The sequence below is a fragment of the Netta rufina genome (genome assembly GCF_964035555.1).
Source record: "Netta rufina genome assembly, chromosome: 9".
Taxonomy (NCBI): domain Eukaryota; kingdom Metazoa; phylum Chordata; class Aves; order Anseriformes; family Anatidae; genus Netta; species Netta rufina.
In genome coordinates, this window is record NC_140132.1 from 18,374,562 (window position 1) to 18,400,552 (window position 25,991).

Below are 25,991 nucleotides of genomic sequence, written 5' to 3' on the forward strand. Positions count from 1 at the left end.
GAAAGTTCCTCAGATATGAAACTGGGTAGAAATACATTACCTTACTGCTGTTCCTTTCATGCTCTGTTTTTCCATTATACCAAGGCTCATCCCATTTTTCTTCAGCTTGCCATGCATACTTCAAAATAGTACTTAGAATGGCTTCAAAGAGGAGGATTATTAGATAAATAATCAAAAAGGAGTTCATAGACCTGGAACAAGGCCAAAAAGATGAAATTTCAGTTTATTTTGCTTCATTTATTGACAAGCTATAAACATAATGATCGCTTTTTATTTATCTTTTTAATTAAAAAACAAAACAAAACAAACTATCCTGTGTTTCATAAGGATCCAAAGTTTCTGTATGACAAACAAGCAGCAGGAACGAAAAGAAATCCTACGTCTGACTAATACACACTTTACATATAGCCAACAGGAAGACTAGATTAAGATGCAAGGATATACCCACAGCTGACTTGTGTCACACCTGCTCTCCAAAATTCCGGGGGCTGACTTATCCTTCTTCTAGCCATTCCCTTCTTCCCTGACTATCTAGTGAGGCTGTGAAGGCAGTACAAAAAGCACTGTGGAAATCCAAGGCTGCAGCTTTTGTCCTCAGTTAGAAGAGCACTTCTTTGTCCATCCGATTATTTAACCCAGAACATGCTATACCAGGGTAACCTTTCAAACAGGTTTATATTCTGGAATGTTACAACCCTTTCCACCCCTAGCTTTGATGGCAATTTTTCTGATGCACCCTATAGATCTGTCTGTATCTGGCTATAGAAGCATAATGAATTTCATGTTTGTAAAAGAATAGCAGGAGGTACTCTTTTTTTTTTTTTTTAAATAACTAGTAGAAAGGCAACATATCAAAACTCCTTTTCCTTTTAAAATAGTTTGTTGAGTTCAACATATGCATTTTTATTATAGTAACATCTACCACAGATCTACAACAAGCAAAGTTTTTAAAAACCGAGCCTGCAACTTGTTCATTGTAAAACATATTTTAAAGGATATAGCCTAGGCAGATATATGAAACAAAGCTATCTCCCTGTTGTATCAGATACTAGTATTCAGGACAAAGACTTGTATGTGATTAAGAATTCAGTCCATACTCTTTAAAGACATGATGCAGTCTTATAATAGTGATGCAGAGACAGCAGAGGCTGCAACTGCTGTGAAAAACTGCTGTGAGAAGTGCTTCCAGCACTTAGTTCAAGACAGCATTTCACCTACAATTAAACGATTTCTACATCTCAGAAAAACAAAACAAACCTCCCAAACTAACTTTTCTTGCTTTAAATCTTCTTAACCTTAGGTATTTCAACTTTGTATACATGACTGAAAGAAACAATAAAGGATAGAATACCACAAAAATTATTTTATATTTATAGCTCTCTAATGAAGGCAAAGCAATTACCCTCCCTTCCCTTGCCTACAAACCAACAATGAGATCGTCAGGATTCTAAAATGTATGAGAGAAGACTAAGCAACATTTCTACAAGAAAGATACGAGAAAATAAACATACTTTTCTACTGCTGACCGTTTCTGAGATTTACTCTTGTAATTTAATGCCATCTTTGTCTCCATACCTGTATACACTGCAACACCTGGGAATGAAGGAGGAAAAGGAGTTATACATGATTTTCTGCATATATACAATTCATGGATTTTTTCACTTTGTTTAAGAGATGCAATTTAAAAATCAAGAGGTGCTATCACTTTTGTATTTACTTCAGTACAATGATGAGATGGTATTTCATAATTATTTGCAGTGTTCTCCTATAGTAAAACAGTACTATGAAATAATTTTAGCACCTATTAAAATGCTGTGCATTATTATGACTGTACTGCTCTTCAATATGTATTTTATGGAAATCAGAACAGTAAATCTCAGGAGAAAGTCTTGAACAGTGTAACAGCAACATCAGTCACTTAACCATTAAAGTTACATTACTCCTTTATCAAACCACTTCAAATATTTTCATAGAGTAGAGCTGGAACTTTATATCCTCAAAGATTCTTTAGCATAATAGCATTACTTTCATCTATAATCGTATCCCCTCAGGTCACCGTCAGCAAGATTATCACAATTTCTTCTGTGCAAGTAGAACTAAACTTCAGTTCATCAACACTTTTGAAGAACAGAACACTTTTTAAATATTTAAGTTTTTACAAACCAAATATTTCTTTAGTATTTTTTAATCTTGCTCCACGAAGTAAGAGACTTTCAGGCCCAAGAGGTCTAAAAAGAAACAGACATAACAGAGTTTAAAAATGAGTTGTTCCATATTCTGTGGAATTTATGACATCATATACAAAAAGATTCAATGTCACCAGTAAATTCCCACTACAGTAACTCCAACATCACCCTCATTTTACTGTGTTTTCAATCCTCTTTTTCCTTTTCTATACATTACCCACACATCTCCACAGAGCTCTCAGTTTCCTTTCAAAGCTTCTTAGGTCACCACATCTTGCCACCACCGTGTTCAATATTCCATAATTAGTGACTAGCTACATGTACTAAATGGCTGGTTCAGAGAGAGCTGCAAGTTATTTGAAGAGCCAGTAGGCCAAATTCCTGTCAAGCTCACAATGCACCAGAAGTGCTATTTTAGGTTTGGCTGTTTTACCTATTTTCTTCTATCTCTCTGTCAAACTGAAACTGTCTACTAGGTTCAAAAGAGATTCATACCAGTAAAAGAAAGGTAAAAACCTAGATGGACAGACAATATAACACAAGTTCTGGATCCTAGTGCAGATGTCTAAAATTTCACAGATTATTTCTCCTCACATCTATCACCACAATAATACATTTATTTCATCAGTTCACCTAACTGTAAAAACTGCTCTGAAAATAAAAGTACAGCATATAACATTGTGATACGAAATGCATACTTTTGTTTATTCAGTGACTCTCTTTTCTGATATTCATAGTTCAGTTACCACCAATTCTTAACATTACTCTAATCTTATAAAATTTTACTTACCGTACTATTTCCTCAATTTGTTGACTTATAGTTATTCTTCCAACAAATCTGTGAAAGATGGCCACATGTCAGAAATATCTACATAAAGTCTCAAAAGTATAAAAATAAATTAAAAAAAACCTTCTCAATTAACAAAAAAAAAAAAAGATGTCACTAAAATTTCTCAAATACAAAACAATCAGTCTTTATCAACAAGACTGGTGAGTAGAGTTCAAATCTTTTTTTGAGCATAAGCAAAATAAATGTGACCAACATATGGACACAAAATTTCATATGAACAAGCGTGCTACATAGGACTGAAATCTCCTGGCAGAATCATACAGAACTTACTTTCTTCAAACAGTTCACTGGCTACTTTTTTTTTTTTTTTTTTTTTTTTAAATGGAATTTCAGAAGTTTACTGGTTAGAAGAGAAAAGAATGTAAGCATTATGATTAAAATATAAAGTTAAACATTCTGCTATACATTCTGATTTTGTATTGAAATACTCATATTTAGCTTGTCACTTGCAATTTGCAGTAAATACATAGGTATAAATGCTTACATTCATTATTAAAACTTGAAACATAAGCAGATGTCTGAAGCTATTTTAATCCCACCCAAATCCATATAATTCCTAATAATAAACACTTCATTAACAAATATTTTGCAAGGAGTCCAAAATAAGTGGTACCTGTATAGATCTGCTTCTGGCTGCTGACATTCTATAACAGCTACAAGTTTGTCCAGGTTGGCAACAGACTGCAACACTGCTGTTTCTGGGACTGCAACATGTGTCTGTAAAAGAGCATCCATTAACTTTATTATACAGAAATCAGAGGGGGGTATCCACCAGGCTGCAATAAAAACGACTTCACTAACTACATTCTATTTCATATTAGTAACTCAGACCTTAAGATTTGTCTCTCCATCCAAACTTGCTGTAGTAACATGGCATGAACCGTCCACTCGATCAGAAGATAGAAGCACCAGATCAACAGGAAAAGTCTCATCTTTGGCTACTCTCACAATGTCCCCCACCTAATGAAATGAACACAAATGAGAAGCAAACGAAGTGTTTTAAAAGAGAAGAATTCATTTCAGCTTTATTATTGAATCATCATGAAACAGGCCACAATGATTAATAATGAAACAAGACCTTCAGCTTTTTTTCTGAAACACAATTTTCCATTTGTCTCTAAGCACATACCCGAATGTTTTTAGATCTAGTTTTTACAAGTCCACCACTTCGAACAACATAAACTGGAGCACCGTTTACTTCATTGTCTGCTTTATGCCGTAGCCAGTCTTCATAACCCTGTGGAAAACACATACAAATTTACTTTCCAAGCAAGAAACCTATAAAGCATAATCATTTTTAAGTAAAAGTCCTTCAAAATGCTTGCTGTGTGGCCTTAATGCAGTTATGAATTTCTCTTCGTTTCAGTGTCAACCACAGTGTCAAACACTTGATTTCTACTAAATTTGTCCAAGCAGGTAAAGGCAAGCAAAGTAGCAAAAGTGCCGAAGAAACTTAACAGTTCTGTGCTCTGATAAAACAGACATTTTTGCAGATGGGATTAAAAAAAAAAAAAAAAAAAAAAGGCACTCAGATCTACATGGATTAATCTACCCCAAAACATGTAACAGTCACTCACAGTCCCTCTTATGGATCCCCTCCCCTCCTCTCTTTTGGAAGACAGATGCAAAGTAAAATTTGAGGAAGACTAAAATTACTTCCTCATGACATACCATGCGATTTTTCAAGCATAGTTACTGCCATCGCATAACCACGAAATCTTAAGATTGCTTGATTTTGTATATGCCATTCACACACCTTTGCAAGAATTGAATTTTAATAGGGAAATTAAGGAGCTTTTCTTTACCACATACTTGGCACCTCTTTAAGCACCCTTTATCCCATGCACACATGGAATGCTCAGAAATGTGAACTCAGAAGTATTTTTCCTCTCCTGTTTTCCTACGAAATTAATACTTTTCTTAATTAATCTAATAATGTGATCACCAATAGCATGATTGCTTATCCCCAAGTCTAGGTATCGTTTGAAAAGTCACAACAGTGAGCACAAGAAACAGATCAGTTTATGTAGGCAGTTCAGCTGTAATGTATCTTTCTGGAAAAAAAAAAAAAAAAAAGAAAGAACAGTGCTTAAACATGAGAATTTAAGCAAATACTACTGAACAGCTTTATATTCTGCCTCTCGCTCATTAAACATAGGCAAGACAAATAAGCAAGAGATGAGTGCGTGTGTGCATTCAACTCAAATAACAAAAGCAGGCTCATATGGAGAGCACGTAAGCTGTCAGCTAGGAATTAGAAAAAGCTTTTTTAGTACAGAAAAAAAAAAACATTTTCTGACAGCTGATTCATAAACTTACTTTTTTACACAGAATCAAATGACTCTTCAGCACTACTGTAAACTACCCTAAGAACTACATGACAATTTCTACAATACCTTAACATTTATGAGTTTATTGCAAAATCACAGAAGATGTAAGAGGTGGTACAAAATCTTTAATCCTGGCAAGACTTATACAACTGACGTGCAATAATAGAGACATTTCCTAAAATGTTTTTCTGTATTTATATACAATGTGAAAAAGAGTGAAAACTGCTTTCCTGGAAGTTTGCAGGCAGATGAGAGCCCTCTGAAACAGCAGGCATAAGCCCAGCTCATCCTATTACACTACAGACGTTGTATGAATGTCCTAACACACAGGGTACTGATAACGATGCAGCTTTGAGAACTCTGAGCCTTGACTAGAGTTTGGAAGGATGCTATTTGATGAATTTCGTATGTTAAAATACAGTTCTGCACTTCTACCTTCATGGATCTACACTGTCACTGGCACAAATGAGAACAATGCATACAGAACTATCTAGGCCTACAAACTCAAAAAAATGGAAATTTGTACATGCCAAATGCTTAAAATAATTAAAAAGTGTGCAGTAATAGCAGCTACGGAGATACTGGGGGATCAGAATCCTGAAAACCCCTAAGACTCTTTATGTTTTTCATTCTGATTGGGAGTCAGCACCTACAGCTCCTTGTTAAAGGGGACTGACAGAAGAAAACATGAATTTAACTAAAATCCAGTAACCTTGGGGCATTTGTCTCATAAATCTGAGCAGCTGAGCAATATGGGCTTTTGGCAAAGAACTGAAATTTACCTTCTTTAGAAAGTACAGATTTCAGCTCTTTCTCCATCTGACACCTATTACCTGCAACACAAGGGTGACATCTCACACCAGGGAATTCTTAATAGCCAGCTTACTATAGTCCATCTAAGTTCCTCCAAAATTTACCTACTGCGGCATTTTTAAGAGAGAGTTCCTAATCCTCACTTCCAAATGTTGCAAAAATACTATTAAAAGAAAGATGCAGGAACACAGGAAATGTTGCTTGACTGTACAAACAGAAAACATAAAAATCCCTGAGATTGTATTCTTAATTCCTGCTAATATACCAGCATCAATGTACTTGAGACAAGGACAAAATTACAACAGGCTTGTAAATTACATTACCAGGTTTTTCATTCTTATTTTATTTGCGTATTTAATCAAAATCTGCAAAGTAGTTGTTTCTCATTCACCTGGCAAGCATGTAAACATCCATGTGTCTGAGCAGCCTGTTTGCTAAATATTTATGAACTTACTAAAATAGATCAAGTTCCTTAAAGTTCCTTAGAAAACACTAAAGAAAAGCAAACTTTTATTTTTATTTATTTTAGTTTGCCCCATCCCCTTAATTTCTCTGAGGATCGTGTACACGTCTTCAGATCTGGGCATGAGGAAAAAAGTGCTTTAGCTAACAAGTTCAACAAAATGACACAGCATGAGTTGCATCACTTTGCAGTCTTTATGTCCTTCTTCTGACCTAGGTGGTATTGCCCTTCTGATAAGAAGAAGTTCCATTTCCTTGGCTGGGATTAAAATACATCTGAGTTCCGAGGTTTGCTAGGGGCACCATGTTAACTGGTCTCCTGAGAGAGTTCTTCCCTTCACTGCTAAACTTCTCAAACCCAGATACAATTAATACTTGTGGTTTCCCTTTTTATCTTTGTGGAGACAATTATCCCAATATAACTTTGTATCACACCAGCATCCTGAAGCTTTCAGAAGTGTTTTTTCCCCTAAACACTTCTTCCTATACCACCTATGGTTTTAAGAAAATGGGAACTAGTTTGGAGAACACACTGGGTACTTTCCCTCTGCATTTTAACAGAAGATTTATATTTCTTCCTTGTTCAAGGGCAGCCTGTTGTAAAGAGCACACTGAATTGCCTTTCCAAGGTAACAGCTTGTGAATACTGTTTGCCTACTTTGCAGCAGGTAGAATAAACACAAGAACCTATTAGATCAGTTTAGGTAGTTCTGATAGCCCTTGCAGATAGATCTTAGTCAGAAAAGCTCATAATACTCAACAACTCATATGATTTGAATTTTCTAGTAGGAATGCCAGAATCTTTATTCTTTGCTGTTGATGGTAGAACCCTTAAATTTCCTAATGCAAGATTTGATGTCAGGAGATGATAAGGCAATAGATTATCTTCTACTATTTTAGACTTACAAAAGCCCAGCTCTTTTAAAAAATATAATACTTGCATCCTACTTGTACATTCAATTTCAGTTCATACAGCTCTAAGGGATGTCTTCTATTGCCTACTTACGATGGCAGATCTTGAACACATCTCTTGGGGGTGATAATAACAACTAAATATGGTTAGGGAACTCCACAGATATAAAATGCACAGCAACAAATGGAATGGTAATTCAAAGATTTCTACAGCCCCAAAGATTCTCTCTGTCCCAAACAACATTCTATCTGGCTGACAGCTAGAGCTATTTTTTTTTTTTTTTTTTTTTTTTTTTTTTTACTTTTGCCCCATTTCTGGGTGGTTTGGGGTCTTACTGGTGCAGAAGGCAAATTGAAATTCAAGCTGTAGCTCCATAAAAGTCTCCTGCTTAATTTTCAGTTGCTATGACTGCATGTCTTCCCCAGCCAACGCTGTCAAACCCTTTGAAGGGGCCAGTTCCTGAAAACTACTTGCCTGCAGAAAAGATCATAGTTTCTATCCACATCACTGCTTTATTTATGTGCTTGTTTCTTTCTCTCTGTCCTCTCAGTTTAAGGGTTTAAAGAAAACAGACCTTTTTTTTTTTTTTTTTTAAACATTATCCTTCTAGGGTCCATAGGTCTTAGCAAGATCTACTACAGTGCTTAAAAAAGATTCCTATTACACTTATACTTAAAAAAAAAAATTCTTATTTCAAGTGCTATAAAAGACTCCAAAATGTTTTATGCAACTGAAGAAGAAGAAAACAAAACCAGAAGCTTCTCAAATTTGATCTTTTACCTGGTACAGGATTATAGTTAATGCATGTTTCATAGCATGAAATATACCCCCTGGGGCAAAAATTGCCTTTTAACTACTGACAAACACGGACTGCATCATTGCATCATCTACCCAAGCTCCTTTCTCAGTGTTATGTAGGGGGATTATTTTTAATATGTAGCGAGGTATGCCAAAGGAATAAGTGAGGAGCTTTCAGAAAAGGTCTTATAAGAAGTGACATGTAAAGCTGAGACAAAAACGCTGTCTGACAGTCATTCACTGTCCATTTGAGGGTACTGTGGTGAGTCACCAAGTGCTTGACAACTAAGTAAAACGATCAAGTGTCTAACAAGGAGCATTAAATACACAAACTGTTTCTGAAGATGTCACTTTATTTTTTGTTTCTAAACATTACCTTGGTCAGACTTGGCTAACTTACTTAACTACAAGATTCCTGCTACAAGATCTTTTCCCCTTTACCTGCTTTATGGCTGTCACAGTTATGACAAAGAATAATGGCAATCCACTGGTAATAGGACTGGTAGGGGTATCTATCATGAGCTAAAAGAGAAGAAAACGTGAAAATTAGCCCAAATTTGATTTTACAGTTTTACTTTCCAACACTCCCCCCCCCCCAAAAAAAAAAAAAAGAAACAACAACAAAAACCAACAAAACCAGTGAAACAACATGAAAGATGTTTTCTAAATTAGAAGCTGTGAGGAATTTTACTGCACATTCTCCAGTATTTGTGGAGCAAAATTCAGTTCCTGACACCTAAATAGATGTCGATAATGCTACAAAGGTTCTGGGACATAGAACAGACAATCACGCTTCTAATGAATGTGCCAATTTTAAAACTTATTACTAAAAGGTGTTTTCACCCTACAAAAATAAATTTAAAAGTATTACAAATCAATGAAATTACATTTTGCAAAGCTCTTTCAATACTCTATACAAACAACTGCTCAACAGCACCATACAGTATAACAACCATCACTTTAGAAGTGAAGATGAATGTTAACAAACAGCCATTTCCAACAGTTCAGTTATTAAGGAAACCCCCTTTCTTAGACTGCTCCTTTCATATTTCTCCAACATGCACATTTTACAATTTGTGCTGCCATTGCTGTCATGCCAAAAGTGCAGTGTGTACACTAAAATGCTGTATGTATGTGTGGGAGGGAGTGGGATGTTGGTGGATCTCTCCTGCTGCAGGAAAAAGACAACACAGTCAAGTGCTGAAAATATACATGAGAGAGCTATTCAAAATCATGGACACTGATTTGGTTCACTTTACCTGAGACTTATGGCATTGCTTTGAGAACCATTAAAGAAGAAAAAAAGAAATTACACATGAAGCTTACTCTGTTAAGAGCCAAGAACCTCATACAGAAAACATAACATGTTACAACACATGCGTGATCTACCTTTTTCCCACTGACATGTAGACAATTTAGAAAACACAACAAAAGTCAGACTTTGCTTGCAATATTGTGTGTTCTTCAACTGCAGCATTGTAATTTCAGCTTGGCAGAATGTTGTCCAAGACAATCCATACCAAAAACACCTTATTTCTGGCTGCAAAGGCCTAACCATGGCATTTCTGCCATCTACAATATCTCCTCCTTTCTCAAGAGAGGCCCATACGTTAAAGTGGAGCAAGATTTCTGCCGGTGGAATCAGCATGGCAGCCTGCTCATTTCACCAGAACACCATGAACCTTTGCCTCCTGCACGGATGGACGTGTATCCATCATATACCTGGTGTGGAGCATCACACAAACAAAATGCAGTCTGCCACCATGTTTCTGGCATGCATATGTGACATGGACAACGTGGACTGGATTGTGCTATACATTTAATCACACAATAATAACTTGCCACAGCCCTATTATCCCCAGTGGAATAAAATGGTAATAACAGACACTGCATCTTGGTCACAAGAGATTCATCATGGAATCTACTCTGTCATATGATAAATTTTTAAAGGCACATCTGCCTTGTAAGAAGAAAAAAATACATATATTTAATAATGAAATTCCAGATGGGATTTGAATAAAAGCAAAATTCAATTCAACAGAAGAAAAACAAAGAGTAACAAAATTGACTACAGCTTTTTTCCTATTAGGTTTCCAAGGACACAGGCATACATACAAGACATCCCCCATACAAATTCACTTGAGTCATGAATTGAGAGAAGAACATGATTACACTGAAGAGAAGTTCTGTCTTTAGATCCATATTTGTTCACGTGCATTGCATTTACATATTATTTCAATCTAAACTAACAATTGAAAGAAATGTGACTAAAATTGAATTAAATAGGTAAATTTGCATTAGGAAGAAATAAAAGCTTTAAAAACACAACACCATCCATGGTAACAGTAAGTAGCACTTCTGTTACATCTCCAGCATGCTCCCATCTTCCATGTGCTATGATACACTAAACAGTCTGAGGCAACACAATAGTAAGAACAAAAGCAATATTCCTAAATATTAAGACAGAATGGGCAATGTGTTCTCTTAAACTAAGTTAGAACTATATAGCACTTACAGATTATGTAAGCAGAAGTTAAATTCATAAAACAGAAAATCAGTGGCAGAATTCACTACACAAATTGCAATTTCCAGCTTAATTTCTACAGCTATACTAAGTCTCAGTATTATCCACTTACCTGAACCAAAAATATGATCAGAAAATAAAAGTTGGCTACTCTTCTGAACTGCTCAAATAAGTTTTTTGGAACAAAATTCCACACTGTATACTGAAGGGGGAAAAAAAGAGAGAGAATAGTAGTTACAACACATTGAACAGTTTTTCAGTGAAATTCACTTTTTCTCCCATCAAACTCTATTAATTTCTCATTTTCTATCTCCCCTCCCCAAACCTCATTCTGGTCTTGCCCTTCTCCCACACAGAACAGCTGTATTTAATCTCGTGGGCGTGCAAGCAAGGATGAGTGGGTGAAGTGCAGCTACCAGGAAAGCGTCAGTACCAACTGCACTGCCTTTACAATCAAATTTTTAATTGTTCTCCTGTCAACTTGCATAGGAGCACCTGGAGTCATTTGGCTTCTTGCAGCCAGGGTATCAGAGAATAATTTCATTCTTGCAGCTATAACTTTCTGTCCTATACTCCAGTGACAAAACAACCCCACCACAAATTCTGCTGATTCCAACCCAAGACCACACGAGGAGGTCTTGCAATTGCAATCTGCAATTGCAATTCCTTGCTTATAATTCATCTGTTTTATAAATCCCAGCAATTAGCTTCACCCTTCCTTTAAAATCACATTCAGACATGGGCAACGCTAGCTTAAAGCCTACTTTCCTTCAGAAGGTCTGACTGAAATGCTTCATCACTCTATATTTAGGTGCTGAGGAGCAAGGGATGGGATGAGAGTAGGAGAAAAACAACATAGAAGGTAGGAGATAACATAGGTTTTTCCTCAAAAAAAAAAAAAGTGCTTGTTTCATTTTGAAGATTGTATATGCACCATTGGACATAATACAAACATGCACATTTGCTATGCAATTTCTCATGTATCAAGTATTTTCCCTTACCTTGGATGATATGATTCTGTTGTCTGCAAATTTCTGAGGAACATAATGGCCATGCTGGGGAAAACGATTTGCTATATAAATAGTTCGTGTATCGCTTTGATGTGGTGGGTCAAAACCCTAAAACACAAAATAATAATAATAATGATGATGATCATCATCAAGAACAACTACTTTATTAACTATAGGGTTATTTTAAAAAATATTTTTAATGGTTATTTTAAAAAAAATCTGCTAACTTTATTCTCAAAAATGATAGCCAAGTGTCAAGCAGCAGCTTTACTATAGTGGCTTTGAATGGGAAAGAAAATTAATTCATAAATTCAAGTCTGCTACGTCCAGAGAATTTTCAAAAAATGGTTTTTAAAAAATCTCAATTTTGAGGTTGTGTATTCATTCTGGAAGAAGAAAAAAAAATCATAAGCCTTGAGAAAGCTTAAAGGAGAAAAGCAGCAGAAGCGGAGATGAAAACATGTAAGTTACAAAAATCTTCATGGCTGTGCTCATAATAAACCCAACAGAACACAAGAAATAAAAGGTCAAAACAAACAAGTCATATTACTATGCTTCAATAACTGGATTTTGTAAAGGTTCTCACCAGATCAAAAAAATACATACATCTGACCAGACAACAGTATTTTTCCCAAAGAAATCCAATCTCCAAGAACCAGCAGTCTGTCTAGCCTCAAAATCAACTCTAGCACCAATTCATACGTTAGCAACGGTGCAAGCAAACACATTAAAATAAAGTATACTCAGAAATACTGCACAATACCTTTCTGTCAAAACGGGAGACCTCAGTGAGGTCTCTTGGAACCAAAGCCCTGTTTTAGGGCTAGTGTTCAGTATTTTCATCATTTGCCTATGTGAGCTGAAGGAGAATACACATTAAATTGAAACATGGCGCATAGTGCAACGTGACCTATACCTGAAAACATGATGTACAACACAAGGCTAACAACCTAACAAGCGAAGAGCCAACAATTAGGGCCAGCTATGCTACAGCAGAGGAAGCTCAGGATACGCTAGCACATCTTCCAATATATAGACGACTTCCACTGGGAAGAGGAGTTATCTGAAGGACAAGGAAGAATAGAAGCAGCCTTAAGTTGCCTTCTTACTTCAGGTACAGAAACTTATTAGGAAACCATTGTTTTTTCCCTTCTGATGGAAAGGAGTAATTAAAGCCCAAAATAAGTCATGGGAGAAAGCTGCAATGTCTCCGTAACATAAGGGCTTACATCTAGGTCGCTCCAGCCTATCTTTACTCAAACCTGCCCTGGGGCTCCATGACTCAGAGCCTTCTCCAGCTCTTACCTGGAGAAGCAGGTGATGGTGAAAGACAAGACAGACAGTACAACGTAATTCAGATAACAGGCCAAGAAAGCAACTAAAATAAAAAATATAAAGCTTTGAGGTGTGTTGCAAACTAGCAATTAAACTTGTTACTGTGAAGCTGTTCCCTCCACTGACTGTGTGGGAAGTCATGAATTTCAGCACGCGAGTCAGCCACTACTTATCTTTGGACTGACAAATATGATTTGTGCCATCTACAGAGTTCCCTTGTTCTTCCCTGGCAAGTGAAAGGACAAGTGATTGAACATGTGGAAAGGGCATTACAAGTTTCAGTGCTGAAAGTGAGGAACCTTTGCACTTGCATTGCTCCACCTGCGAAACCAAGCCCAGACCTTGTTTCATTTCAAACAAAACCTGGTATTTCAGAGTATCCAACACAAGACACTTCTGCACCAATTAACTATGGAGGGTGATGAAGATTGAGCAAATTGAACTACATATAAAATGATCAGCATAACCAAGAATTTTCTTTAACCCCTGAAGTCTACTAACATAGGACATGAGCTATGTTCACTTTTACGATGGTGTCATTTTAAAGTAAAGGAATAATTAGAAAATCCTTTCAAACATGCAATTAGTGTATCTGTCACTATTAATACTGAGACATTCAGCTTCAGAAAGGTCCAGAAGTAAGAACGGAGGAAGAAAGGAAGGGAGATTTTTGCAAAGGGATTTGAAGGAGAATAAAGTTTACATGACAAGCAGTGGAAGGCTACTCTAGTCACACGCTCTTGTTTAAAGATAAGAGCATGGCAGGAAAACAAAAGAGTAGATATGGGAAAGAACTGGAAAAGTATACAGGATGCCAAAAAGAAAAGGAAGGAGCTGTTCACAACTTTGAGAAAATGAATATAAACACGAAAGCAAAATAAAAAAGTATGTGTTGAATGCTGACATAAAATTTGAGAGAACAATGTAGCAGAAACAGTTTGGATATGACTTTAGTGACATTATTTCTAAATCAATACAGAAGATGCCACAATAAAATTGTTTTACAAGTAAGAAAAAAAGCTGTGCTTAATCAGGACTAGGCACACAGCTTCTCTCCTATCTCAGAAAATGTCTGGCACTCACAAAATGCCAGATATTCTCACTTTGGAAAGTCATATTCTACAGCCTGCAAAGAAAATATGCATTTCAGAACAGACAAATGTGAAGCATGGGAAAAACAGAAAGAGGAAAGCAAACCAACAGGCAGTCTTCTGATGGTGATAAACGGTAACCTCTGTGCTAGTTAAAGTTATTAGAACAAATGAAAAATTTCAGAGTGACCTGGGTATCGCTGAATTTTCCATGGTATTTATACACTCCTTGTAGGCCACTATCTGAGCACCTGAAGGTTGATGTATTTTCTGACATTTTTACTCTGAAGAGTAAGGACCTCAAAACAACTCAAGCCTCACTTCAGGAGCAATTTTCTCAGAGATATGTTTGCTTGAAGTAACCTGGTTCAAAGTGAGGAACATATTTTCCAAATCAAAATCTCAAGCCATATGAGTTTTGCAACTGCACTTCGCACAGGTCTAACTCTGTTTTGTTGACGCTTATCACAGAGCAAGAGCTGCTCAATCAGAGCTATTGCGCTGACAATGCAGAAGCAAGGCAGGCTGAGGTCAGGAACCTCTTCAGGTGCCAGAGCTATGGCTGGAAAAGGACGCACCCACGACAACCTTAGTGGCTCGACCACAGCCACAGCAGGAAACAAGTGTCAGAGCTGGAAAGAGAACACGGATTTCCTAATTTCTATAACTATGAAAAATGATTTGAAATTACTGATCCAACAACCCGCTCATTATGTAATTATCTAGTGAGAATTTCTCTTCCAGAGAAATTTTAATTATACATCTCTTCAAAGAAAATTCAACTTCTACGCAGAATTTAATTGTTCAAGAAGTGAAATTCCTGTAACTTTTCTATTACTATGTGGCTTGCCACAGATCCTGCTCCTGCCACAAAACTGACCTGTCCTTCAAAGGGATCTGGGGGTAGTATCTGTATGCAAGCCAGCAAGGAGATGCAGAAAGCCCAGCTTCCTAATTTCACTTATAAGAAGCTTCTTTCTCTCTTTCTAATAACATTATTAAGCTCAGCTTCAAAAACTAGGGTAGCATGCCCTTGTCAAAGGATTTCTGCAGCTAAATAGTATGAGCAGGAAATCCTTAAATCAAGTTTTGAGTCTTGAATATAAAATAAAAAATCATAGCTGTCACTGATATCTTTCCAATAGAAGTTACTTTTCCTGCATTTATTTAGTGAAGTGATTTCTACTCAAGGGCACAGACCACTGACTTTGTAATAAATAAAACATAGTTTATTACAAAACATGATGTTTAAGGCTTCTTAATCAGGTGTATTACAGAAATCTGTAATAAAAACTTTTTAAAAAAATCAATTGACCATAAGATTGAATTTAAAATAAAAACAAAAATGTATTTGACTCATCCTCCCCTTCACGTTGCAGCTTAAATCTAGATTTATTGGTTGACGTTGAGCCACTCAGCTTTTTTTATTTTTTATTTTTTTAATTAAAGTAAACTTACACTAAGCATTATCTACCACTGGAATACAGCTCTCATATTTAATCTTCAGTACACACCAGCCTAATAGAAATCTTGCACCCAGATAAGCTTGACATATTTGGTTTTTGAAAATAACTTAAATGAACATAACTTACATATAACACAAAGATGTCTGAGTCAAGCTGATTTACAAAGCAGAAACCCAAAATCTTTTTTTAGAAAAAGAGGAAAAATGTGATTCATGCCTTTTTAAAAAATATATATAAATTTGCAATGTCTCTAACCAAAGTCAAAGGCATTCTTACTGAATACTTCAGTAGTGATTTTCTCAGTGTTCTATAAGTTAGACAAAGGCATCCTCTGAGTAATAAATTAAGCACCTTTAAAGCATAGAAAACATCCTTGGAAACTGAGGGTAAATTTCTGACTGTGATTTCATCCTATTTCTTTGATGAAAGAAACAGGCTCTGATAGCCGCCTCCCCCCTGCTCCCTGCATCTCGACTCCACCTTCCCATTGTGCAGCCGTATGGTAAAAAAAGGACTGAAAAACTGACCCAACTGAAAACCCACCATGTTCCCAATTGTTTTTTGTTTTTGTTTTAAATGGATCGATCCCCTAAAACAATCAATTGCATGGTCATGCCAATAGCTTGGCTGGTACGATATAAAGGTGCAGTGTGGAAGAAGAGTTTTATATTGCTGCTGCTGAAGCATTAGTAGCATAAACAAGAAATTAAGTAACTGCAGAAACAAGTAGAGTAAGCAAATGAGAAGAAGCACTATGAGAAAGAACTCTGCCATCCCAACACCTGCAAGCATAAGCAAAGTTAAAAAACAAAACCTTTCTCAGCCAACTTGGTAAAATATACTCTAGTGCACACTTATTTCTTAAATATCACAATTATAAAAGCCTAGCTTAGGACAGCATGCCTTTACACCGTCCCTGGCAGAAAACTACAGATCCTTCAGCTTGGATTAGTGACAGAAGAGACCAACATAAAATAAATCAATTGCTGTTTCAAGCTCTGCAATATATGCATTGATAGTTACAAGTCACCTGACAAGCAATTTTTGCTAATGATTCATCTACAGCTAGTATATTAACATAATCTCCTTGTGTTTTTTGATCATTCACATCCTTTACAGCAAGAAGAGAAAAACTATATTTGCCAAAACTACTACATAACCAGTTTTCAGTGAAAGGGTTGAAAAGGTTCCACTTGAAAGAAGGAAGTCTCAGTTGGAGGATCTTCCTCCTTTCAGAAACCACGCTGAACACTGATAAGGAAATTAGTAGCTTCCCCAGATGCCCTTTGGACACCCCGTGCTAGTTAATAGTACTAATAAACATCACAAAAGTCTGTCTCAGGAAGCCTTTTCCCTAGGAAGGTGACTGAATAACCATGGCTGCAGAAAACCCACGACATTTCCTGGCAGGCAGCCCAAAAGCTTTTTATTACACTGCTGCCAAGATAGAGTTTGATTAAAGGTGCTTTGAGGAAATGGGTTTTCTTGCTTTGGATTTTTTTTTTTTTTTAATATACACAGAATAATTTACCTTTGTCAGATAATATGATCTATTCACACTCCATGCACATTTTCAGAAGTCTGTGTAAATTTATACTCGAAACAGTAAGCCAACAATTCTTTCAGTCATACAGCTGGGCAGTAGTCAAACCAAATTTGTCGGAGCAAAGGCTAGCATGAAGGAAGGAACAGCCTCTCACGGCAATTTTAAACACTGCTTGAACAACAGAAGTAGTGAACCAGCTGAAGCACCCTGAGGTTTATGTAGTCCCATGCAATTTGTTCCTACTCTGCTGAATACTACTCCAAAAAAGACAGAAAAGAGTCTTAAAAGTCATGCACCACTCATGCCACTTCCTCTTCCTGCTTACGATGTCTACAGTTGTTTAGCATACCTGATAACAACTCCTTTTGTAACTTCATAAAATATCTATACCCAGGCTACATTATGTTGTGAAAACAATGGAGGAAACAAGAAATGAAAGCAAGAAACATTCTTGCTGAGATATCATGGAGCAAGAAACATTCCTTTCACAGAGTTAAAAAATGAAAACAAACTAGTGTTCCTCTGTCATTAATACCCCTCTCTCCCCCCATCTGTATTTGTGGGGTGTCACACATCCAACTCTACCAATATCCTTTAATTGCACATCCTGTGCTACTTGGACTGAGTGGCATGTTTAAAAAAAAAAAAAAGGCTCATCCATATTGTTGCAGAGAGGAAAAGGTGCTATTAACAAGCAATGAATTCGGAAATCAGTAAAGGAGAGGAAAATGGTTGCAGAGACTTCTGGCAAGAATCAAACATACACAAGGCAAGGCAATCTGTACCAGAGATGACAAAACAAGAGACTTTACAATAGAAGTGCATTTAAAAGAGAAAGAAATTTAGCAACTATTTCCATTTTAAGAAGCAAGTCTCGATCTCAAGGAAATGGTCAGTGGTTTCCAAACTACTTTGCAAGGCTATTCAGGGCCCTCTACTTATTTTTAACCAGCCAACCAACCAAACAAAAATTGCATTACAGTGGTCAGAGGTCTGAGAGAAGTTGAGGCTTGGTGGTACCTGTGGTCCAAAACCTTTGGTCTTTTGCCATGATTCCCAAAGCAGCCCATTGTTCTGAAGATGTGGAAATGAAGATGCCTTTGAAGCTCCAACTACACAATTTTAATTTCAGAAATAACACTGATTTATTCTGCGGGCTAAAGCAATTTGTTATACTCATTCACAATATTATTGTCTATCCAGACGCATACAAATGATAGTAGGCAAGACTTCCTAACATGAAGGGTGTTTGGATACCCATAAAAGGCTACTACAGGGCATCTTATTTTATTAAAAGAATAAATAATAGTAATAAAAATAAAGAGACAATTGAGCTCTCAGAACTCAATTGACTCAAGCTGCTTTTAAGGATACAGATTAAAATATATTAAGTGCTTGGAACACACAAAGAGCTACAACTCTGCAATACTCCATCACACAGAAATAGCAGTTAGCCAGCAAACTAAATCACGCTAACAGATATAGAACCACTACAGTAAATGAAACATTCAACACAAAAACCCTTAATATACCTTGAATAACCATAGTATCTTTAAAAAATAATAAATGAAATCATATTTTTTCTTTACAGTAACCGGATTCATTCAAGTCATTTAATATTGAAAGGCAAGGAAAAAAGTTCCTCTTATTAAACAAGACATTCAACCGTGTGTCAGTTTGTAAACTTCATTTTTCACCTAAAATTAGATTGCAGTTTCAATCTTGCAGCTATATAAATATACAAAAAGTATATCGGTCAATTCCATGACAGGACAAATACAGAAGAATCCCAGATCTCTTCACTTGTTTGGACAGTACGAGCACTATTATCTTAAAAAGAAATGCTGGTTACCCACTGTTTTGAAGAGCCACTGACAAAACTATGTTTTAGAAGCAGGAAGGGTTCCTGTTCTGGGCTACTCGTGCAACCACTATCCCACATATCGGAAAGGACCCTGTTCAATATTCAGATGAGTGCCAGTAGGCAATAGTTACTTACGCTTGTCAGCTCCTGCACTGTAAGTCCAATTCCTATTTTCCTTCAATATGAAAAAAACATGAAAATTCTTCCCAAAAAAACTGCCTCTAGATAACAAACCTTAAGGCTTCTTCAAAATGTGTGTCAAAATTGTCCTGACAATTGCTCTGACAGTTGCTGCTCACCGCATTTCATGGGAAGAGAATTTAGTCCATAGGTAGAACTGTCTAGCTCTTCCTTTTAACATGCTTTGATAAAGTCTGCTCTGTAAGCATTACAGATTTGAGTCTCCTCCATTCCTTTTATCAAATACCATTTTGAGTTTTAATTCCTTTTCAAATATGATTTATGACCTAAGTATCAGTTTAATGTACTGCTCTCAGACATGCCTGCAAACAACTTTATCCCTAAAGCCTGCTAAATCATAAGCTTCCTTTGTATTTTGCCACAATTATTTTTCCAAACAGACATTTGAATATCTGCAAAGGTCAGCACAGCTACATGCAAAACTAGAACAAAAAGGTGCATGGGGGATAATAAAGGAGCAAAAACAAAATGTAACAACGTATGACAAAAAATACTCTTTGGTATATAACATTTAAAACTTTTCCAGGTAAAAATATTTCAGAATGCAAACAAACAGCTTCCTGTTGTCTGTATCATTACCTCTCCTTTCCCATTTGAAGGGAAGTGCTCCTTTCCCATGCTTATTTTTATTCTCAAAGTAAACAAGAAGAAAAAATCCTCTTATGGCACAGTACGTGGGAGGCCAAGTAATTGCAAGATTTCTTAAATCATGGTGTAGCTGTTGGTCCTACTTTCCATCTTTTCTACCACCATCTGTACTATTGCTGTTCTGTTTGGTTGTGTTATTCTTTTTTTCTTTTAAACAGTAGGAAGTTGAAAAGGGATTTGTATATAAAAAAAAGTCTAGCAGCAAATATGTCACCTGTGTTTTGCTGGAAGAGATGACCTTGCATTCACAGAGGCATTTTGTCAGATCTATTTTGTTGTAGCTTTTAACTGCTGGCTTACAAGACTTCATGCTAGAAATTAAAGGATTTTTTTAGTGGTATGTTGTAGATACCTTTTCCCCTGTGAAATAGTGGCAAATGCAGTCATGACAACAGAGGACACAACAACACCATAAGGAAAAAACAGCTCACCAGTGAAGAGCACAAGTCCCAATACTTTCAATTAAATATACGCACATTATTTTTTTATTATTATTTTTATAGTCTATAATTGCTGTGGAGTTGTAAAAAAAAAAAAATGTCAAAAACCACAAGCAATTCTGAAAACAAACAAAAATCAAACAAACAAATCAATCAAACAAAAACAAACAAACAAACAAAACCCACCCCACACTCAAACACCTTCTTTGGTTCAATTCCTTAAATTACTTAAAACGATTAATCTACAATAATACACATATCAGCACAGAACCGAGACCAAGTGCTGTCCATCTCATGCAGAATGCAGATAACCGCAAGTTATTGCGGAACACCATCTGCTTCTCTCAGAACACCTTAACGGATCCTAATATCTGGAAGGAACAGGGAAAAAAAGTCCCAGACATACAGGCCTCTAGCGCTAGTCTATTCAAGGACATGTCCCTTACCAGTAAAAGGAAGTTTTCATTAGAGCCTATCTAGGAGATGAACAAGAAAGCTCCTATTGATATCGTCCTTAGGGGACAAACAAAATGAAACAAGACCAAAACAAACACAAACAAAAGGCAACCAACACAAAACAGATGGAAATGTTCCCTGCGATTGTCTCTCAGTGCAGGCTGGGCAGAGCTTTTGGACCAGATCACCTCCTGAGGCCCCTTCCAACTGGAATCCTCCAGTAAGCCTTGAAATAAAAGCCTGGTAACTACATTTTCCGGTTAAAAGGTGCTTATCCTATGGAATTAACCCATATTTTGTCTTTGACTTCTTGTCGAATATCAAAGCGGCATTTGCCTGAATGCATACTGTGAATGCTGCCAGTGCACAACAGCATTCAGGCTCACAAATCGCAGAAGAAAACACTCTGCCAAACACAGCAGAAGCCTGCTTCTCTTGCACTGCCCTTTACAGAAGGGGAACTGTGCAGGCACCTCAGGTTTCTCCTCATGCAATGTCTTTTGCACATCATCGTGCTCGTCCATAATTTATCAAGAGGCTCAAACTCCACAGAATAGCAACTAGAAGGGAAATCCATAGACCCTTGCGCACTTAACATGACTAACAGATCAAAATCACGCAGCTAGGTTCATACACACATGACTGTTCTATCGCAACTTTTGGAAACCTCCTTGCCAAACAATTAAAATTGTCATCACCTTCTGTTGATGCCACTGCAACAGCCCTTACACTCCATGCACACCGCCAGGACATTTACACAGCCCAGACAGTGCCGTAAATCTATCCAACAAAGTGGTACAGAAAGTCACTGAGCGTTACAGCCACCTCTTGCTACTTCTGTTTTGCACCAGCACTACAGAAACTTGACTGAGGAAACTGCAATAATGCTTTGCTGTACACAGAGCTGCAATGTAGTCTAACGTATCAGATTTGGAAAAGCAAGAAAAAATGTCCTATTCCTGAATATTAACAATGCTTCCTATCAACTGCTGTTTACTTGGCTGCTTTTTCCAAGCGGAGTTGGCTGTGCCTGTCGTGTTATGCAACCCGCAGCAAATCCACATGCCCACTGTCTGCCTGAGGTCTCAAGGTAACACAGCTGGAACTCACGCATCTTTCCTGCCTAAAGCTCATCTTTCAAATGCATCCGGACATTTTACTCTTTTTCTAAAACAATTAATTATACTGCATTTATTTCTACATTTTAATGATTAAAACCTAAGTACTTCCAACTCAACTAGATAGTGATATTGTAATATAATGTTATATTAGTTATAAAGTAGTACATTGTTAATGGCTTACTAGATATTTTACTTACTATGGGATGACAATAGATGAACAAAACCTGGTAATCTGTGGGTGGTGGTGGGTAGTTAATTGTTACTGAAGAAACAGAGCAGACTAATGGTGAAGCTACCAAAAATCCTGAAAATTTGTAAGCGAGACCCACACAGGCATCGAAGACTGAGTGATAGTATTACTGCCACCAAGCTTCGTTATACAGCAAATCACTAGAAGGACAAATACAACCTCAGAAAACTGTTTCAGACTGGTAATACAATAATGAAGATGAAGAGTCTTACATTCCCAGCACATCTCCTGTTCTCAGAGGTACAGTCACTCCCTTATGTAGCAATACAGGCATGCATACATCTTCCCAGACTGAAGTACATTTAAAGAACATAGCTGAAATAATTTGAATTGCATACTAGATCCTCTCATTACTTACTTCTAAGACTACCTGCTTCATTTTCCCTGCCCCCTTTTACAACTCACGAGAACACAAGTTTTCAAGCACACAGCTATTCAGGACCATTTCGTTAATTAGTATATGAAATACTGTCCTCTTAAACAAGAAGTTGCAAAAGATTCATTGGTTTCATACAGAGAGTACTTAATAACTACCTAAAACCACCTTCAGCAAAATACCAGTGTCTTGCTACTTTCCAGTGCTTCTTCCCACCAACGTTTTTCTTTTGTGTTACTACAACATCCAACTTAGATGACTCCCACATACACGCTTGGTTCCGATCCTCCCATATGGAAAGAACTCTTTTCAAATCCTGTTGCCACATCTAATGCAGGTAGAAATACACGCTCTAAAGAAATCCAATCCCACACATTCTTCTCTCTTCATGAGAAATAAGTCAGACAGATTTTGCCATCCTTTGATTCAAATAGTCTGGGTATTCCTTAAGCTCCATAGCCATCCACACTACAAACAATCCTATTTCTGTCATCCCACTCTTCCTACTTGCATTAATCATTTTCTCAGCATCTTTCGCCAGGTTCTCAGCTTTTTGACATTCTTTTCTTAATAGAAAATAAACATCACAGTCATATAAAGCAAGAAGCGTGCGTGATGTATGTTAAACCAATGACTATACACAGGGATGAAGTGTCTGAGCACCCCTCAGAAGAAACATACCTATCTTAGGCCATCTTTCAACTTAATGGGCTGTGAAACAAACAAGGAATTAACATCAAACAGCGACATTTATAGGAAGGAAAACAGCCAACCTGTATCTTCCCTATTGTTTTTTTCTTTATACAATATTTAAACCCTTGTTCAAGCATCTTATTATGCCTTCCTTCTACAACACTAACCCTTTCCTGTGAAAACCAGTAAAAGTTTTAAGCATTTATTTTCCCATCAAACAGTCTCCTTTAGAAGAAGGAAACCCTCTGACTGCCAACAGAGTTGCTCATCTTGCTACACTCGATTTTTAATTTCTCTTAAGGGCAAACATATTTCTGAAAAGCTGGTCAGTGTACTGACAGAAAGAAAAGCAAGCATGCGTGACACATGGATTCGGAGCACTGATGCAGTCCTCCTAGTCTCAAGTCTACAGAAGACAACATACGGCTGCTTTAACAACCATGCTCAAAAACCTCAAGCCACCTTCATGGCAAAAAAAATGACAGCTGTATTATGCCAAACAAGCTTTATTCAGAAGAGCATGTGCACGACTGTAACAGAACAGAAAAGTGCTGTCAGAGCTCGGATAGAGTAATTAATTTCCAGGTCAATAAACCTTGGTGTCACACCAACCCAGAGAGCACTCTCAAGCTGGCATTGAGACCGTCACCACAAGTTCTGTGCTTCAGACACGGATCTCTAACAGTGCTGTGTTTTTTAAAGGACTATAAAGTAATTTTCAAACCCTCAGTGAATGTACTCAAAAGCTTTTGGCTTTGCTTTGGACCATGGTAGCGGAGATAGGGGAAGAACGGAAAAAAATAAATCAATTTTTATAAAAAGTGATGTAACAAATTAAATAAATCACTAGTGAGACAAATATCCTTGCCACTGAAATATAAGAGCATAATTAATATAAGTTTTTGGACAAAATTGGGCAACATCTTTGATGTAAAGCAACTCTAACAAATATATATATATTAAAAAAAAAGTTTGTAAATGGAGCTTTTAGCCATAATTTCTCTCCGTGAGGAAATACCAGAGAGGGGCAGGAAGCCAGCCAGCACTTCGATCACAACTGCCAAAGGCGATGCATCTCCCTGCCACGGCTGCACGGCTTTGCCCTGGCCACGCAGCACCCGCATGCCCAGCGGCACCCATCTGAAGCGAGGCAGCCTCTGACCGCAGCCGCTCTCGAGGGTTTTCCCCCTGAAAAGCCTCCTCTGTCACGTTTTGCTCCATTTCTCGTCACTTTCCAAGCCTCGAGCAGCCACTCTCTCCAGGGCTTTCCCCCCTGCACAGCCTCTTCGGTCGCGTTTTGCTCCATTTCTCGTCACTTTCCAAGCCGTGCACACCCACAGCGCTGAGGCTGCCCGGCTCTCAGGTAGAAGTGCGACGCCGGCCCGGCAGGTGGAAAGCCTTTCACGATTTCGCAACGTGAAGGAGGAAGCGAGGAAAAGTGCCGGTGCAGCAAAAGGCCCCGTCACTCTTCCGTGAAAAGAAGTTTGGGGGGGAGCCCTCCCGAAGGGGCCCCCAGGTAAGGCAACGCGCTTTCCTCAGCGCCAGCGTGGTTTCAAGAGAAAAAAATGAAAATAAAGACCACCACCCAAAAATACCCTAACACCAAAACCTCCCCAAAAGCCCAGGATCTTGTTAAAATCGATGAGCACGTTAAAAATCACAAGAAGCTGTGAGGGAGCCCGCAGCTCCGCCTTGCAGCCCCCCTTCCCCATCCCGGCAGGACCAGGACCCCCTCCTTCAAGCTGCCGCCCCCAGCCCCGGCCTCTTTTCCTCACGACCCCCTCCAGACCTCTCCTCACGGCCCCCCGGCACCTACCAGCTGCTGCCGGACCCACCGCCACATCCCCGGCGGCGCGGGTCGCGGCCCCCGCGGCGGGGCCCCCCGCTGGGCTGTCACCGCGCCCTCCGCTGTCGCCGCCTCAGGCCAGCCGCCCGCCGCGGCTCGTCCCCATGGCACGGGGGCCCGACGCCGATTAGGAGCGGCGCAGCCCCCTCGGCGGCCCGAGCCTCCGCCGCTGCTGCTGCCGCTGCCCCGCGGCCGCCATCTCAGGGCCGCCGCTGAGCCCCGGCGGCTGGCGGCGCTGCGGCCCGCCCTCGGGAAGTGACGCGCGCGGGAGGGCGCTGAGGGGAGGCAGGCGGGGAGGAAGGGGAGGCCGAGCCCGTACCCCCCAGCGTCGTTATTTGTAACGAAGTGTGAAGACTTTTTTTGTAACGAAGTGTGACTGCGGCTTCGTCGTTTTTGTCTTTGTTTTCTTGTGAAAAAATAAGCGCGTGATGTAAAATAAAGGCTTTGGAAAGGGGTTGTGTGTTTATGTAATCTCTGCCTGGTGATGGGTGATTTAAACTGAAGAAGCCAGCACGCGGTGTGTTGGCATCTCAAAGCGAGCTACGCGTGCTGGAAGGATTTGGCGCTTTCCTCTCTCTTTTTGTGATCGTGGCAGTACTGTGCTAAGCCACTCTTCGGTTAAAATTGGGTGGTGGAAGGTGTTGCTGCCTGGCAGTGATCTCTTCCACGGCTTCCATTTTGCTCTGAAAGAGCAACCACTTGTGAAAACCAAAACTGTTCAGCCTCAAATGGTTTCGACACCGACACAGGCCTGCAGCCTTTAGGCCAGCAT

The 25,991-nt window shown here is 38.3% G+C and overlaps 1 protein-coding gene across 6 annotated transcripts in view; it reads right to left on the reverse strand.

The window, feature by feature from the left end:
• The window catches only part of ATP11B (ATPase phospholipid transporting 11B (putative)), a 61,285-nt gene extending 35,847 nt beyond the window's left edge, over window positions 1-25,438 (reverse strand). For all 6 annotated transcript variants that reach the window (XM_084291674.1, XM_084291678.1, XM_084291673.1 and 3 more), the window contains exons 1-11: window positions 25,190-25,438; window positions 11,878-11,994; window positions 10,989-11,078; window positions 8,794-8,874; window positions 4,166-4,273; window positions 3,868-3,996; window positions 3,650-3,753; window positions 2,977-3,024; window positions 2,164-2,228; window positions 1,512-1,593; window positions 41-191 (exon numbers count right to left, since the gene is read on the reverse strand). In XM_084291674.1, the coding sequence (XP_084147800.1) occupies window positions 41-191; window positions 1,512-1,593; window positions 2,164-2,228; window positions 2,977-3,024; window positions 3,650-3,753; window positions 3,868-3,996; window positions 4,166-4,273; window positions 8,794-8,874; window positions 10,989-11,078; window positions 11,878-11,994; window positions 25,190-25,216 (1,002 nt within the window). In that variant the 5' untranslated portion in view covers window positions 25,217-25,438. The remainder of the gene's footprint in view (window positions 1-40; window positions 192-1,511; window positions 1,594-2,163; window positions 2,229-2,976; window positions 3,025-3,649; window positions 3,754-3,867; window positions 3,997-4,165; window positions 4,274-8,793; window positions 8,875-10,988; window positions 11,079-11,877; window positions 11,995-25,189) is intronic.
• Between the last annotated feature and the right edge of the window lie 553 nt (window positions 25,439-25,991).